At 53.5% G+C, this 17,581-nt stretch overlaps 1 protein-coding gene across 4 annotated transcripts in view; it reads right to left on the bottom strand.

The window, feature by feature from the left end:
* Window positions 1-17,581, bottom strand: part of LOC116059899 (IQ motif and SEC7 domain-containing protein 1-like) — a 147,382-nt gene that overhangs the window by 34,773 nt on the left and 95,028 nt on the right. For all 4 annotated transcript variants that reach the window (XM_036007986.1, XM_036007985.1, XM_036007988.1 and 1 more), the window contains one exon: window positions 1,350-1,500. In XM_036007986.1, coding sequence (XP_035863879.1) covers window positions 1,350-1,500 — 151 coding nt within the window. The remainder of the gene's footprint in view (window positions 1-1,349; window positions 1,501-17,581) is intronic.

Raw genomic sequence — 17,581 nt, forward strand, 5'->3', positions numbered from 1 at the left:
ACCTAGGTAAGGACTACTAACCAGTCTGAAGCAGAGTATGAGGGCCCTGACAGTACCTAGGTAAGGACTACTAACCAGTCAGAAGCAGAGTATGAGGGCGTGTCCTGACAGTACCTAGGTAAGGACTACTAACCAGTCAGAAGCAGAGTATGAGGGCGTGCCCTGACAGTACCTAGGTAAGGACTACTAGCCAGTCAGAAGCAGAGTATGAGGGCGTGCCATGCTAGCAGCTAGGTGAGCATTATAACGTGTGTTCCAAAGTGACCACGTTTGTCTCTGAAGTAAAGGCTGGACTACAATAGAGCTGTTTGGAGCAGTTTGTGAACAGTGTTTTCTGTTGGAGATGGTAAGTCCCTTTGGGGGGGACTTTGGGCTTTTTCACTTTGTAAACCTATAACATGCACAAAAAGATATATAACACAATAAAGGAAAGGGAAAACACCAAAAAGCATGATATGAGCACTTTAAGTTTCTGAGCTTCAGTCTCATTGCTATTGCTAGCAGTGCGTTCTTTAGAGGAGGCAGGTGGTGAGGAGAGCTGGGTCCTTAGGGCGCTTTCGCTGAAGTTGCAGCATTGTTGCATTTGTCATTTGGTTGGGTTTGCTTTCACACTGCACTTTGTCAAACGTACCAAACACTGTAATACATGTCACGCGATCGAAGTGGTTGCCTGTTTATTGGACAGAATATCTGAAACTTGCCGACACTTGTGCTCTTAGAAATAATGGAGCAACAGCACATTTAATACGTCTTGGGTTTTCTAGTTCTGCTGTAGTGTTTGTAATATTTGAGAAGAAGTTGAACAATGTGAATGGTGTGAAAGTTTGAAGCTGCAGGCTAGTAAATGCTCTGTTGTTGGTTCTCTTCCTGTGTTTGGGTCGGATCACGTTCTCACCTGAAGTGAACTGAACGCTAGTTCACTTGGAAGAGAACCGAGACTCCCTTTTTTTAAGGGACCAGAGTTCGGATGAGCTTTGACATCGCCCCAAACCAACGGGACTATCGGACCAAACGCTCCAGGGTTTGTTTTAAACGGACCAAACGAGGCAGGTGTGAAAGCTACCTGAATCATGAGGCTCTGTCCGCCATACGGATATTAAACTCCTCCCAGAGATGGCAGGGTGGAAGGGATTGAATGATGAGGTCATCTTCTGTGTGTGTGTGTGTGTGTGTGTGTGTCTGTGTGTGTGTGTGTGTGTGTGTGTGTGTCAGTACCTGTGTGTGTGTGTGTGTGTGTGTGTCAGTACCTGTGTGTCTGTGTGTGTCTGTGTTTGGTTGTGTGTGGGTGTGTGTACCTGTGTGTGTGTGTGTGTGTGTGTGTGTGTGTGTGTGTGTGTGCGTGTCAGTACCTGTGTGTGTGGCCCGCTGGGGGAGGTGGAGCTGTACGGGTCACAGGGGCTGCAGAGCGGGCTGTTGCTATAGCGATGGAAGGGAGGAGGATGGCCGAAGGACGAATCAGAGAAAGTGAGCGCTTCCGGACACTGATGGTCGCCCTCCACACTGAGAGAGAGAGAGAGAGAGAGAGAGAGAGAGAGAGAGACAGAGAGAGAGAGAGAGAGAGAGAGAGAGAGATAGAGAGCGAGAGAGAGACAGAGAGCGAGAGAGAGAGACAGAGAGAGAGAGAGAGAGACAAAGAGCGAGAGAGAGAGAGAGAGACAGAGAGCGAGAGAGAGAGACAGAGAGAGAGAGAGAGAGAGAGACAAAGAGCGAGAGAGAGAGAGACAAAGAGAATACTTCTGTTTATTACCTGTTACTGACACTGAAATAAAGTGAAATATAAAGCTCAAGAAAAACATGCCCTACTAAAACTAAAACCAAATATTATATAATATTTGAGTGTAAGAAGAAAGAAATGATTGTTGGACTAGGGAATCACACGAGAGGAAGTCAGGATGGAGGCCGTGCCAGTACCCTAACTCAGCAGTGACATAATCATTGCATGTGTCTTGGATATATTTATATGTTTATAAGTATCCCTTTAGGAGTGACCCCAAAATAGTCGACCAGTTGAGGAGTCAATCTAAGAAGCCTGATTCGACAGTCAAATCGTTGCAGTATCTGAAAATGTGTTTATGAAACAAAGGATCGTTCCATTTGGCCTATATGGGGGACTGAATGTCTGGTTTTACAGATAATTGCTTGGTTTTTCCCAATAAATCACAACATATAGCCTATTTTAGTATAAATATCAGCCTGTCAATTATACTGTACAATTAGAAGTAACGGTTCTCATCCCCAACTGGTCAAATACTGACGTGTCAGTAGTCATTCCCCTTTAGCATCAAACAACTCAGGACTTTCCCCCAGGAGACCCGGGGTTCATGTCCCGTTCATGTCCCGACTGTCACTGAACCGTACATTTTGTAACCTCATCCACCAGCTTTTCCTAAACCTAACTGTCCCCTTCTTGTGCCGCATGTCAGTTAAACGTACGTCCCGTCCCAGAGCATCAAAAAGTGACGCCAAGAGTCCAGACCAAGCGCGTCTAAATATGATGCTAAAGGAGACTTTTTTGCGTCAATAACAAACGCCAAAGATACCTGAATAAGCATCGCTTTATGACGCGATGGGAGTGAGAATGTGTTGCCGGTACTCATGTGTCTGTACTCTGTAGTGGTGAGTACTGGTGAGTACTGGTGAGTACTGGCCCATTTCAGGCCCTGGATGGAGGAGAGGGGGAGGGGAGACATAGACACACATTCATACTGCCAGTCATCAGTGACAGACGGAGCACAATAAAAAGGCAGGCAGGAAAGAGAGAGATCCAGAAAGAACAAGAAAAATATTGGAAATAAGAGGAACGGAGAGGCATCAAGAGGAAGAGTGGACATTATGAGAGAAAGAGGCAAAGAAACTTGTGGGATGAGAGTAGAAAAAGAGATGATGAAAAGGAAGAGGAAGAGGAGAATAAAGTGAGGAAAATAATGGAGAGGTAGAACAGAGGAGAGAGGTGTGATGGTTAAGAGGAGGAAGAAAAGGTCGAGGATACACGTGGAGGAGGGGAGGACGGCACCAAATCAAACCAGACTGAACCGGACCGAACCGGACCAAACTAGATCAGATCAGCTGATCATCGATCCTCTGAGAGACAGATGATTAATCAATTCATTGATGAATCAGGGAGGAATCTGTGTGCGTGTTTGCATTTGTGTGTGTGAGTGTGTGTGTGTGTGTGTCTCTGTGTGTGTGTCTGTGTGTGAGTGTGTGTGTGTGTGTGTGTGTCTGTGTGTGAGTGTGTGTGTGTCTGTCTGTGTCTGTGTGTCTGTGTGTGTGAGTGTGTGTGTGTCTGTCTGTGTGTGTGTGTGTGTCTGTGTGTGTGTGTGTGTCTGTGTGTGTGTGTGTGTCTGTGTGTGTGTGTGTGTCTGTGTGTGAGTGTGTGTGTGTCTGTCTGTGTCTGTGTGTGTGTGTGTGTGTGTGTGTGTGTGTGTGTCTGTCTGTGTGTCTGTGTGTGAGTGTATGTGTGTGTGTCTGTGTGTGTCACCATCAAAGAGCTCTGTAGTGTTAATGTGAGACACCTGTGAAGCTAAAGCTGGCAGCGAAGCTAACGTGGGCACAAACACAGTCACATGGCGGTGACTCATGGCTAACTGCAGTGTGTGTGTGTGTGTGTCTGTGTGTGTGTGTGTGTGTGTGTGAGACCCAGCATGAGTGTGTGGGAGACACTGTAGGTGTGTGTGTGTTAGAGAGATGCAGAAGAAGCTAAAGATTATTCAGACGTACCCGGCTCACAGTCATCTTTTCTCGACTAATCTTAAAGGAGACATATTATAAAGCATTTACATTTACATACTTTGTTGCACGTACACACTTTTTGTGTAAATACTGCGTACGCACGCACGCACGCACGCACGCACGCACGCACACACGCACGCACGCACGCACGCAGATTGGGAATCTCTCTGATGTATCTGGGTTACAGTGTAAAAGCAATATGCCAGTCTCTGCACAAACAACACAACATGATGCGTTCTCAGTAACTCTCTGTCTGTAAATATTCCACATGTTTTAAGGGACAAAGAGTTGTTCAGTCACATCGCTGCACCGTCACTTCCTGTTTGGAGTCACTTCCTGTTTGGAGTCACTTCCTGTCAGGTTCACACACGCTGCTGAGCCAAAGCTGAACTTTTGTTTCTGTTTTTTTCTTTAGATACTGTAAATAAAATGGCTGCTGCACGAAGATGGCAGTGATCAGGCTGTTCGTACTTAAACCTATGGATAGTTACGCACTATTTAAGTCATATAAAACACACACGTAATCACATGACCAAGGATGTACGGGGCGGCCTCTTCAGCCCCGACAAAACTCAGCTAACCGTTAATATAAACTGAAATGGGGGGGTGTTGAACACGGTGCTGTTGCTGCTGATTGGCTAATATCTCTGACACACCGATATAAAACAGCAGCACCTAAAGAACATAGAAACACACTGGGATTGAAATATGATTCATAGAGAGAGGCAGAATGTCCCAGGGATTGGAACCAGCGACCCCCCCTGCTCATCTGCCCGCAGGCTCGCAGTGCTCTACATTAGGACACAACGGGGACTCTGGGAAATAAATGTGTGTTAGTGTGTTAGGGAGAGAGAGAGAGAGTGTGTGTGTTTTCAGCGGCTGGTCGTCCAAAAAGGCACCAAATGGCACCAAACCCCCGAGGCATCGGGCTAAAACTCACAACCACTACATGTGTGGTTGTGACTACGACTAGAAGAAATACAGCTACGGCGATGGCCAGGGCGCCATTTGTGAAGAAAGCTAAGGGGGGGGATGTTTTTGATCATGTACAACAACAAAAAACATGCAAGAATTAAATTCCCCTTCCAATACCACCATGGATATATATATATATATATATATATATATATATATATATATATATATATATATATATATATATATATATAGCCACTCAGGCCAAATTTATGAACTTAATATCCAATGGAAAATAATCTCAGAATGAAATATTGTCATAAAACACAGAGGGCCCTATTTTTCCGATCTAAGCGCACGGAGTGAAACGCCTGGTGCAGGTGCGTTTAGGGCGTGTATGAATCCACTTTTGCTAGTGTGCCGGGCGCATGGTTCTAAAGGGTTGTACTTAGTGTCTTCATTAATCAGAGGTGTGTTTTGGGCGTAACATGCAATAAACCAATCAGAGATCATCTCCCATTCCCTTTAAAAGCCAGGCGCGTTTGGACCTTGGAGCATTGCTGTTATGATGGAGGATTTGCACCGTAATATATTTATTTGTAATCTTCTGCATGTGTGTGTGCTGCTGTGCGTCCCTGTGTGTGTGTGTGTGTGTGTGTGTGTGTGTGTGCGCACGCTGTGCACAAGCCTAGGAGCATTTTACTAATGCTCTGTTAAAATAACAATGAAATGCTGCGTTATTGACTTTAGACCAGATTTTTGTTGGTCAATGGTGCGATCACTTCCCGCTGCCTCAAGATAGCAATATGCCCAGAATGCACCTGAACACACCTTCCTGTAGGACCAGCACACCCATGGGTGCAAAGATGGGCGCAGGTGCATTTGCTATTTAAACGTCGTGGGCGGTGGATGGGAAATTGACAACTGTGTCGGTCTTAAACTAGCAAATACACTTGCATCGGGGCTTTGCGCTGCACCGGGTGCAAGATAGGACCCTCAGAGTGTTTAAGCCGGAGAGCGGAGTTCACATTGCGATGAAAATAAAATACTTTCACCCAGGAAACGCCCGTTTGTTCCTCGGGGGTGTTTTAATCCAAACATCCATCTTTTTCGTAAACTTAACGAATGGTTTTGGTGCCTAAACTTAACTTACCTCCGAACAACTCCAAATGACTCCGAAGGCCTCGGAACAGCTCCATATAGACATGCATCAACGCATCAACTCTTTAATCTCTGGACTCAGTCTATCAGTCTGCCTTGAGATTCATGACCGGTCATGTCTAATGGTACAAATCATTGTATTTCATATGAAAGTGTTGGGTGGACTTCTCTCCAAGAGAGACAATATACTTACTGGTATCTCTTTTTCTATAAGGCTCTAATTGGAAAACTGCCATCTTACCTTACAGAACTTCTATGTTACTCAGAGAAACATTTTAGACTGGCTTTTACTTAATATTCCACGAGCTTGCTCTGAACTTGCTTTTAGTTTTAGTGCATCTGACTCGTGGAACAAATTACAAATCATCTCAATTAAGCCTCTTGGACAATTTAGAAATGTGGTTCTAAACCTGGAAACTTCTACTTGTAACTGCATCATATAATTGTATTTTCTTTTGCATGGCTGCAAATGCCTCCCAACACCTCCCAACGCCTCCCAACGCCTCCCAACGCCTCCCAACACCTCCCAACCCCTCCCAACGCCTCCCAACACCTCCCAACACCTCCCAACGCCTCCCAACGCATCCCAACGCCTTCCAACGCCTCCCAACACCTCTGTATGGCTCTGACTGCCTCTCAACACCTCCCAACGCCTCCCAATGCCTCCCAACGCCTCCAAACACCTCCCAGCGCCTCCCAATGCCTCCCAACGCCTCCCAACACCTCCCAACGCCTCCCAACACCTCCCAACACCTCCCAACGCATCCCAACGCATCCCAACGCATCCCAACGCCTTCCAACGCCTCCGTACGGCTCTGACTGCCTCTCAACACCTCCAAACACCGCCCAACACCTCCCAACGCATCTCCCAACGCATCCCAATGCATCCCAACGCCTCCCAACACCTCCCAATGCCTCCCAACGCCTCCCAACGCCTATGAACGGCTCTGACCGCCTCCCAACACCTCCCAACGCCTCCCAACGCCTCCCAACGCCTCCCAACAAATCCCAACAACTCCCAACACCTCCCAACGCCTCCCAACGCCTCCCAACACCTCCCAACACCTCCCAACAACTCCCAACACCTCCCAACGACTCCCAACGCCTCCCAACGCTTCCCAACGCATCCCAACAACTCCCAAAATCTCCCAACGCCTTCCAACACATCCCAACGCATCTCAACAACTCCCAACATCTCCCAATGCCTCTCAACGCATCCCAACACCTCCCAACAACTCCCAACACCTCCCAATGCCTCCCAACGCCTATGTACGGCTCTGACCGCCTCCCAACACCTCCCAACTCCTCCCAACGCCTCCCAACAAATCCCAACAACTGCCAACTCCTCCCAACGCCGTCCAACGCCTCCCAACACATCCCAACAACTCCCAACACCTCCCAACGACTCCCAACGCCTCCCAACGCTTCCCAATGCCTTGAGATTCATGACCGGTCATGTCTAATGGTACAAATCATTGTATTTCATATGAAAGTGTTGGGTGGACTTCTCTCCAAGAGAGACAATATACTTACTGGTATCTCTTTTTCTATAAGGCTCTAATTGGAAAACTGCCATCTTACCTTACAGAACTTCTATGTTACTCAGAGAAACATTTTAGACTGGCTTTTACTTAATATTCCATGAGCTTGCTCTGAACTTGCTTTTAGTTTTAATGCATCTGACTCGTGGAACAAATTACAAATCATCTCAATTAAGCCTCTTGGACAATTTAGAAATGTGGTTCTAAACCTGGAAACTTCTACTTGTAACTGCATCATATAATTGTATTTTCTTTTGCATGGCTGCAAATGCCTCCCAACACCTCCCAACGCCTCCCAACACCTCCCAACACCTCCCAACACCTCCCAACGCCTCCCAACGCATCCCAACGCATCCCAACGCATCCCAACGCCTTCCAACGCCTCCGTACGGCTCTGACTGCCTCTCAACACCTCCAAACACCGCCCAACACCTCCCAACGCATCTCCCAACGCATCCCAATGCATCCCAACGCCTCCCAACACCTCCCAATGCCTCCCAACGCCTCCCAACGCCTATGTACGGCTCTGACCGCCTCCCAACACCTCCCAACGCCTCCCAACGCCTCCCAACGCCTCCCAACGCCTCCCAACAAATCCCAACAACTCCCAACACCTCCCAACGCCTCCCAACGCCTCCCAACACCTCCCAACACCTCCCAACAACTCCCAACACCTCCCAACGACTCCCAACGCCTCCCAACGCTTCCCAACGCATCCCAACAACTCCCAACATCTCCCAACGCCTTCCAACACCTCCCAACGCATCTCAACAACTCCCAACATCTCCCAATGCCTCTCAACGCATCCCAACACCTCCCAACAACTCCCAACACCTCCCAATGCCTCCCAACGCCTATGTACGGCTCTGACCGCCTCCCAACACCTCCCAACTCCTCCCAACGCCTCCCAACAAATCCCAACAACTCCCAACTCCTCCCAACGCCGTCCAACGCCTCCCAACACATCCCAACAACTCCCAACACCTCCCAACGACTCCCAACGCCTCCCAACGCTTCCCAATGCCTCCCAACGCCTATGTACAGCTCTGACCGCCTCCCAACACCTCCGACCACCTCCCACCTCCTCCCATCACCTCCCAACATCTCCCAATGCCTCACAACGCCTCCCAACACATCCCAACAACTCCCAACATCTCCCAACGCCTCTTGGACAGTTTAGAAATGTGGTTCTAAACCTGGAAACTTCTACTTGTAACTGCATCATATAATTGTATTTTCTTTTGCATGGCTGCGAATGCCTCCCAACACCTCCCAACGCCTCCCAACGCCTCCCAACACCTCCCAAACCCTCCCAACGCCTCCCAACACCTCCCAACACCTCCCAACGCCTCCCAACGCATCCCAACGCCTTCCAACGCCTCCCAACACCTCTGTATGGCTCTGACTGCCTCTCAACACCTCCCAACGCCTCCCAAAGCCTCCCAACGCCTCCCAACACCTCCAAAAGCCTCCCAATGCCTCCCAACGCCTCCCAACACCTCCCAACGCCTCCCAACACCTCCCAACGCCTCCCAACACCTCCCAACACCTCCCAACGCCTCCCAACACCTCCCAACACCTCCCAACGCCTCCCAACGCATCCCAACGCATCCCAACGCCTTCCAACGCCTACGTACGGCTCTGACTGCCTCTCAACACCTCCAAACACCGCCCAACAACTCCGAACGCATCTCGCAACGCATCCCAATGCATCCCAACGCCTCCCAACACCTCCCAATGCCTCCCAACGCCTCCCAACGCCTATGTACGGCTCTGACCGCCTCCCAACACCTCCCAATGCCTCCCAAAGCCTCCCAACAAATCCCAACAACTCCCAACACCTCCCAACGCCTACCAACGCCTCCCAACGCCTTCCAACACCTCCCAACGCATCTCAACAACTCCCAACATCTCCCAACGCCTCCCAACGCATCCCAACACCTCCCAACAACTCCCAACACCTCCCAATGCCTCCCAACGCCTATGTACGGCTCTGACCGCCTCCCAACACCTCCCAACGCCTCCCAACGCCTCCCAACAAATCCCAACAACTCCCAACACCTCCCAACGACTCCCAACGCCTCCCAACGCTTCCCAACGCATCCCAACAACTCCCAACATCTCCCAACGCCTTCCAACACCTCCCAACGCATCCCAACAACTCCCAACATCTCCCAACGCCTTCCAATGCCTCCCAACGCATCTCAACAACTCCCAACATCTCCCAACGCCTCCCAACGCATCCCAACGCCTCCCAACACCTCCCAACACCTCCCAACGCCTCCCAACGCCTCCCAACAAATCCCAACAACTCCCAACACCTCCCAACGCCTCCCAACGCCTCCCAACATCTCCCAACAACTCCCAACACCTCCCAACGCCTCCCAACGCTTCCCAACACATCCCAACAACTCCCCACATCTCCCAATGCCTTCCAAAACCTCCCAACACATCTCAACAACTCCCAACATCTCCCCACGCCTCCCAATGCCTCCCAACGCCTATGTACGGCTCTGACCGCCTCCCAACACCTCCCAACGCCTCCCAACACCTCCCAACAAATCCCAACAACTCCCAACACCTCCAAACGCCTTCCAACGCCTCCCAACACCTCCCAAGAACTCCCAACACCTCCCAACGACTCCCAACGCCTCCCAACGCTTCCCAACGCCTCCCAATGCCTATGTACAGCTCTGACCGCCTCCCAACACCTCCCACCACCTCCCACCACCTCCCAACATCTCCCAATGCCTCACAACGACTCCCAACACATCCCAACAACTCCCAACATCTCCCAACGCCTCCCAACACCTCCCAACACTTCCCAACGCCTCCCAACGCTTCCCAACAACTGCCAACGCCTCCCAACGCCTCCCAACACCTCACAACACCTCCCAACACTTCCCAACGCCTCCCAACGCATCCCAACGCCTCCCAACGCCTCTGTACGGCTGTGACTGCCTCTCAACACCTCCCAACACCTCCCAACAACTCCCAACAACTCCCAACAACTGTCAACGCCTCCCAACGCCTCCCAACACCTCCCAACGCCTCCCAACACCTCCCAACACCTCCCAACACCTCCCAACGCCTCCCAACGCCTATGTACGGCTCTGACCGCCTCCCAACGCATCCCAACACCTCCGAACGCCTCCCAATGCCTCCCAATGCCTCCCAACACCTCCCAACACCTCCCAACGCATCCCAACGCCTTCCAGCCCCTCCCAACGCCTCTGTACGGCTCTGACTGCCTCTCAACACCTTCCAACACCTCCCAACACCTCCCAACGCCCCCCAACGCCCCCCAACGCATCCCAACGCCTCCCAACACCTCCCAACACCTCCCAATGCCACCCAACGTCTCCCAACGCCTATGTACGGCTCTGACCGCCTCCCAACGCCTCCCAACGCCTCCCAACGCCTCCCAACAAATCCCAACAACTCCCAACACCTCCTAACGCATCCCAACGCCTCCCAACACCTCCCAACAACTCCCAACACCTCCCAACGACTCCCAACGCCTCCCAACGCTTCCCAACGCCTCCCAATGCCTATGTACAGCTCTGACCGCCTCCCAACTCCCAACGCATCCCAATGCATCCCAACGCCTCCCAACACCTCCCAATGCCTCCCAACGCCTCCCAACGCCTATGTACGGCTCTGACCGCCTCCCAACACCTCCCAACGCCTCCCAAAGCCTCCCAACAAATCCCAACAACTCCCAACATCTCCCAACGCCTTCCAATGCCTCCCAACGCATCTCAACAACTCCCAACATCTCCCAACGCCTTCCAACACCTCCCAACGCATCCCAACAACTCCCAACATCTCCCAACGCCTTCCAATGCCTCCCAACGCATCTCAACAACTCCCAACATCTCCCAACGCCTCCCAACGCATCCCAACGCCTCCCAACACCTCCCAACACCTCCCAACGCCTCCCAACGCCTCCCAACAAATCCCAACAACTCCCAACACCTCCCAACGCCTCCCAACGCCTCCCAACATCTCCCAACAACTCCCAACACCTCCCAACGCCTCCCAACGCTTCCCAACACATCCCAACAACTCCCCACATCTCCCAATGCCTTCCAAAACCTCCCAACACATCTCAACAACTCCCAACATCTCCCCACGCCTCCCAACGCATCCCAACGCCTCCCAACACCTCCCAACACCTCCCAACACCTCCCAATGCCTCCCAACGCCTATGTACGGCTCTGACCGCTTCCCAACACCTCCCAACGCCTCCCAACACCTCCCAACAAATCCCAACAACTCCCAACACCTCCAAACCCCTTCCAACGCCTCCCAACACCTCCCAAGAACTCCCAACACCTCCCAACGACTCCCAACGCCTCCCAACGCTTCCCAACGCCTCCCAATGCCTATGTACAGCTCTGACCGCCTCCCAACACCTCCCACCACCTCCCACCACCTCCCAACATCTCCCAATGCCTCACAACGACTCCCAACACATCCCAACAACTCCCAACATCTCCCAACGCCTCCCAACACCTCCCAACACTTCCCAACGCCTCCCAACGCTTCCCAACAACTGCCAACGCCTCCCAACGCCTCCCAACACCTCACAACACCTCCCAACACTTCCCAACGCCTCCCAACGCATCCCAACGCCTCCCAATCTTACCTTACAGAACTTCTATGTTACTCAGAGAAACATTTTAGACTGGCTTTTACTTAATATTCCACGAGCTTGCTCTGAACTTGCTTTTAGTTTTAGTGCATCTGACTCGTGGAACAAATTACAAATCATCTCAATTAAGCCTCTTGGACAATTTAGAAATGTGGTTCTAAACCTGGAAACTTCTACTTGTAACTGCATCATATAATTGTATTTTCTTTTGCATGGCTGCAAATGCCTCCCAACACCTCCCAACGCCTCCCAACGCCTCCCAACGCCTCCCAACACCTCCCAACCCCTCCCAACGCCTCCCAACACCTCCCAACACCTCCCAACGCCTCCCAACGCATCCCAACGCCTTCCAACGCCTCCCAACACCTCTGTATGGCTCTGACTGCCTCTCAACACCTCCCAACGCCTCCCAATGCCTCCCAACGCCTCCAAACACCTCCAAACGCCTCCCAATGCCTCCCAACGCCTCCCAACACCTCCCAACGCCTCCCAACACCTCCCAACACCTCCCAACGCATCCCAACGCATCCCAACGCATCCCAACGCCTTCCAACGCCTCCGTACGGCTCTGACTGCCTCTCAACACCTCCAAACACCGCCCAACACCTCCCAACGCATCTCCCAACGCATCCCAATGCATCCCAACGCCTCCCAACACCTCCCAATGCCTCCCAACGCCTCCCAACGCCTATGTACGGCTCTGACCGCCTCCCAACACCTCCCAACGCCTCCCAACGCCTCCCAACGCCTCCCAACAAATCCCAACAACTCCCAACACCTCCCAACGCCTCCCAACAACTCCCAACACCTCCCAACGCCTCCCAACGCCTCCCAACGCCTCCCAACAAATCCCAACAACTCCCAACACCTCCCAACGCCTCCCAACGCCTCCCAACACCTCCCAACACCTCCCAACAACTCCCAACACCTCCCAACGATTCCCAACGCCTCCCAAAGCTTCCCAACGCATCCCAACAACTCCCAACATCTCCCAACGCCTTCCAACACCTCCCAACGCATCTCAACAACTCCCAACATCTCCCAATGCCTCTCAACGCATCCCAACACCTCCCAACAACTCCCAACACCTCCCAATGCCTCCCAACGCCTATGTACGGCTCTGACCGCCTCCCAACACCTCCCAACTCCTCCCAACGCCTCCCAACAAATCCCAACAACTCCCAACTCCTCCCAACGCCGTCCAACGCCTCCCAACACATCCCAACAACTCCCAACACCTCCCAACGACTCCCAACGCCTCCCAACGCTTCCCAATGCCTCCCAACGCCTATGTACAGCTCTGACCGCCTCCCAACACCTCCGACCACCTCCCACCTCCTCCCATCACCTCCCAACATCTCCCAATGCCTCACAACGCCTCCCAACACATCCCAACAACTCCCAACATCTCCCAACGCCTCTTGGACAATTTAGAAATGTGGTTCTAAACCTGGAAACTTCTACTTGTAACTGCATCATATAATTGTATTTTCTTTTGCATGGCTGCGAATGCCTCCAAACACCTCCCAACGCCTCCCAACGCCTCCCAACACCTCCCAAACCCTCCCAACGCCTCCCAACACCTCCCAACACCTCCCAACGCCTCCCAACGCATCCCAACGCCTTCCAACGCCTCCCAACACCTCTGTATGGCTCTGACTGCCTCTCAACACCTCCCAACGCCTCCCAAAGCCTCCCAACGCCTCCCAACACCTCCAAACGCCTCCCAATGCCTCCCAACGCCTCCCAACACCTCCCAACGCCTCCCAACACCTCCCAACGCCTCCCAACACCTCCCAACACCTCCCAACGCCTCCCAACACCTCCCAACGCCTCCCAACGCCTCCCAACGCATCCCAACGCATCCCAACGCCTTCCAACGCCTCCGTACGGCTCTGACTGCCTCTCAACACCTCCAAACACCGCCCAACAACTCCGAACGCATCTCGCAACGCATCCCAATGCATCCCAACGCCTCCCAACACCTCCCAATGCCTCCCAACGCCTCCCAACGCCTATGTACGGCTCTGACCGCCTCCCAACACCTCCCAATGCCTCCCAAAGCCTCCCAACAAATCCCAACAACTCCCAACACCTCCCAACGCCTACCAACGCCTCCCAACGCCTTCCAACACCTCCCAACGCATCTCAACAACTCCCAACATCTCCCAACGCCTCCCAACGCATCCCAACACCTCCCAACAACTCCCAACACCTCCCAATGCCTCCCAACGCCTATGTACGGCTCTGACCGCCTCCCAACACCTCCCAACGCCTCCCAACGCCTCCCAACAAATCCCAACAACTCCCAAAACCTCCCAACGACTCCCAACGCCTCCCAACGCTTCCCAACGCATCCCAACAACTCCCAACATCTCCCAACGCCTTCCAACACCTCCCAACGCATCCCAACAACTCCCAACATCTCCCAACGCCTTCCAATGCCTCCCAACGCATCTCAACAACTCCCAACATCTCCCAACGCCTCCCAACGCATCCCAACGCCTCCCAACACCTCCCAACACCTCCCAACGCCTCCCAACGCCTCCCAACAAATCCCAACAACTCCCAACACCTCCCAACGCCTCCCAACGCCTCCCAACATCTCCCAACAACTCCCAACACCTCCCAACGCCTCCCAACGCTTCCCAACACATCCCAACAACTCCCCACATCTCCCAATGCCTTCCAAAACCTCCCAACACATCTCAACAACTCCCAACATCTCCCCACGCCTCCCAATGCCTCCCAACGCCTATGTACGGCTCTGACCGCCTCCCAACACCTCCCAACGCCTCCCAACACCTCCCAACAAATCCCAACAACTCCCAACACCTCCAAACGCCTTCCAACGCCTCCCAACACCTCCCAAGAACTCCCAACACCTCCCAACGACTCCCAACGCCTCCCAACGCTTCCCAACGCCTCCCAATGCCTATGTACAGCTCTGACCGCCTCCCAACACCTCCCACCACCTCCCACCACCTCCCAACATCTCCCAATGCCTCACAACGACTCCCAACACATCCCAACAACTCCCAACATCTCCCAACGCCTCCCAACACCTCCCAACACTTCCCAACGCCTCCCAACGCTTCCCAACAACTGCCAACGCCTCCCAACGCCTCCCAACACCTCACAACACCTCCCAACACTTCCCAACGCCTCCCAACGCATCCCAACGCCTCCCAACGCCTCTGTACGGCTGTGACTGCCTCTCAACACCTCCCAACACCTCCCAACAACTCCCAACAACTCCCAACAACTGTCAACGCCTCCCAACGCCTCCCAACACCTCCCAACGCCTCCCAACACCTCCCAACACCTCCCAACACCTCCCAACACCTCCCAACACCTCCCAACGCCTCCCAACGCCTATGTACGGCTCTGACCGCCTCCCAACGCATCCCAACACCTCCCAACGCCTCCCAATGCCTCCCAATGCCTCCCAACACCTCCCAACACCTCCCAACGCATCCCAACGCCTTCCAGCCCCTCCCAACACCTCTGTACGGCTCTGACTGCCTCTCAACACCTTCCAACACCTCCCAACACCTCCCAACGCCCCCCAACGCCCCCCAACGCCTCCCAACGCCTCCCAACACCTCCCAACACCTCCCAATGCCACCCAACGTCTCCCAACGCCTATGTACGGCTCTGACCGCCTCCCAACGCCTCCCAACGCCTCCCAACGCCTCCCAACAAATCCCAACAACTCCCAACACCTCCCAACGCCTCCCAACGCCTCCCAACACCTCCCAACAACTCCCAACACCTCCCAACGACTCCCAACGCCTCCCAACGCCTCCCAATGCCTATGTACAGCTCTGACCGCCTCCCAACTCCCAACGCATCCCAATGCATCCCAACGCCTCCCAACACCTCCCAATGGCTCCCAACGCCTCCCAACGCCTATGTACGGCTCTGACCGCCTCCCAACACCTCCCAACGCCTCCCAACGCCTCCCAACAAATCCCAACAACTCCCAACACCTCCCAACGCCTCCCAACGCCTCCCAACACCTCCCAACAACTCCCAACACCTCCCAACGACTCCCAACGCCTCCCAACGCCTCCCAATGCCTATGTACAGCTCTGACCGCCTCCCAACTCCCAACGCATCCCAATGCATCCCAACGCCTCCCAACACCTCCCAATGGCTCCCAACGCCTCCCAACGCCTATGTACGGCTCTGACCGCCTCCCAACACCTCCCAACGCCTCCCAAAGCCTCCCAACAAATCCCAACAACTCCCAACATCTCCCAACGCCTTCCAATGCCTCCCAACGCATCTCAACAACTCCCAACATCTCCCAACGCCTTCCAACACCTCCCAACGCATCCCAACAACTCCCAACATCTCCCAACGCCTTCCAATGCCTCCCAACGCATCTCAACAACTCCCAACATCTCCCAACGCCTCCCAACGCATCCCAACGCCTCCCAACACCTCCCAACACCTCCCAACGCCTCCCAACGCCTCCCAACAAATCCCAACAACTCCCAACACCTCCCAACGCCTCCCAACGCCTCCCAACATCTCCCAACAAATCCCAACAACTCCCAACACCTCCCAACGCCTCCCAACGCCTCCCAACATCTCCCAACAACTCCCAACACCTCCCAACGCCTCCCAACGCTTCCCAACACATCCCAACAACTCCCCACATCTCCCAATGCCTTCCAAAACCTCCCAACACATCTCAACAACTCCCAACATCTCCCCACGCCTCCCAACGCATCCCAACGCCTCCCAACACCTCCCAACACCTCCCAACACCTCCCAATGCCTCCCAACGCCTATGTACGGCTCTGACCGCCTCCCAACACCTCCCAACGCCTCCCAACACCTCCCAACAAATCCCAACAACTCCCAACACCTTCAAACCCCTTCCAACGCCTCCCAACACCTCCCAAGAACTCCCAACACCTCCCAACGACTCCCAACGCCTCCCAACGCTTCCCAACGCCTCCCAATGCCTATGTACAGCTCTGACCGCCTCCCAACACCTCCCACCACCTCCCACCACCTCCCAACATCTCCCAATGCCTCACAACGACTCCCAACACATCCCAACAACTCCCAACATCTCCCAACGCCTCCCAACACCTCCCAACACTTCCCAACGCCTCCCAACGCCTCCCAACGCTTCCCAACAACTGCCAACGCCTCCCAACGCCTCCCAACACCTCACAACACCTCCCAACACTTCCCAACGCCTCCCAACGCATCCCAACGCCTCCCAACGCATCCCAACGCCTCCCAACGCCTCTGTACGGCTGTGACTGCCTCTCAACACCTCCCAACACCTCCCAACAACTCCCAACAACTCCCAACAACTGTCAACGCCTCCCAACGCCTCCCAACACCTCCCAACGCCTCCCAACACCTCCCAACACCTCCCAACACCTCCCAACGCCTATGTACGGCTCTGACCGCCTCCCAACGCATCCCAACACCTCCCAACGCCTCCCAATGCCTCCCAATGCCTCCCAACACCTCCCAACACCTCCCAACGCATCCCAACGCCTTCCAGCCCCTCCCAACGCCTCTGTACGGCTCTGACTGCCTCTCA

Source organism: Sander lucioperca, chromosome 12, assembly GCF_008315115.2.
Source record: "Sander lucioperca isolate FBNREF2018 chromosome 12, SLUC_FBN_1.2, whole genome shotgun sequence".
In the NCBI taxonomy this organism is placed as follows: domain Eukaryota; kingdom Metazoa; phylum Chordata; class Actinopteri; order Perciformes; family Percidae; genus Sander; species Sander lucioperca.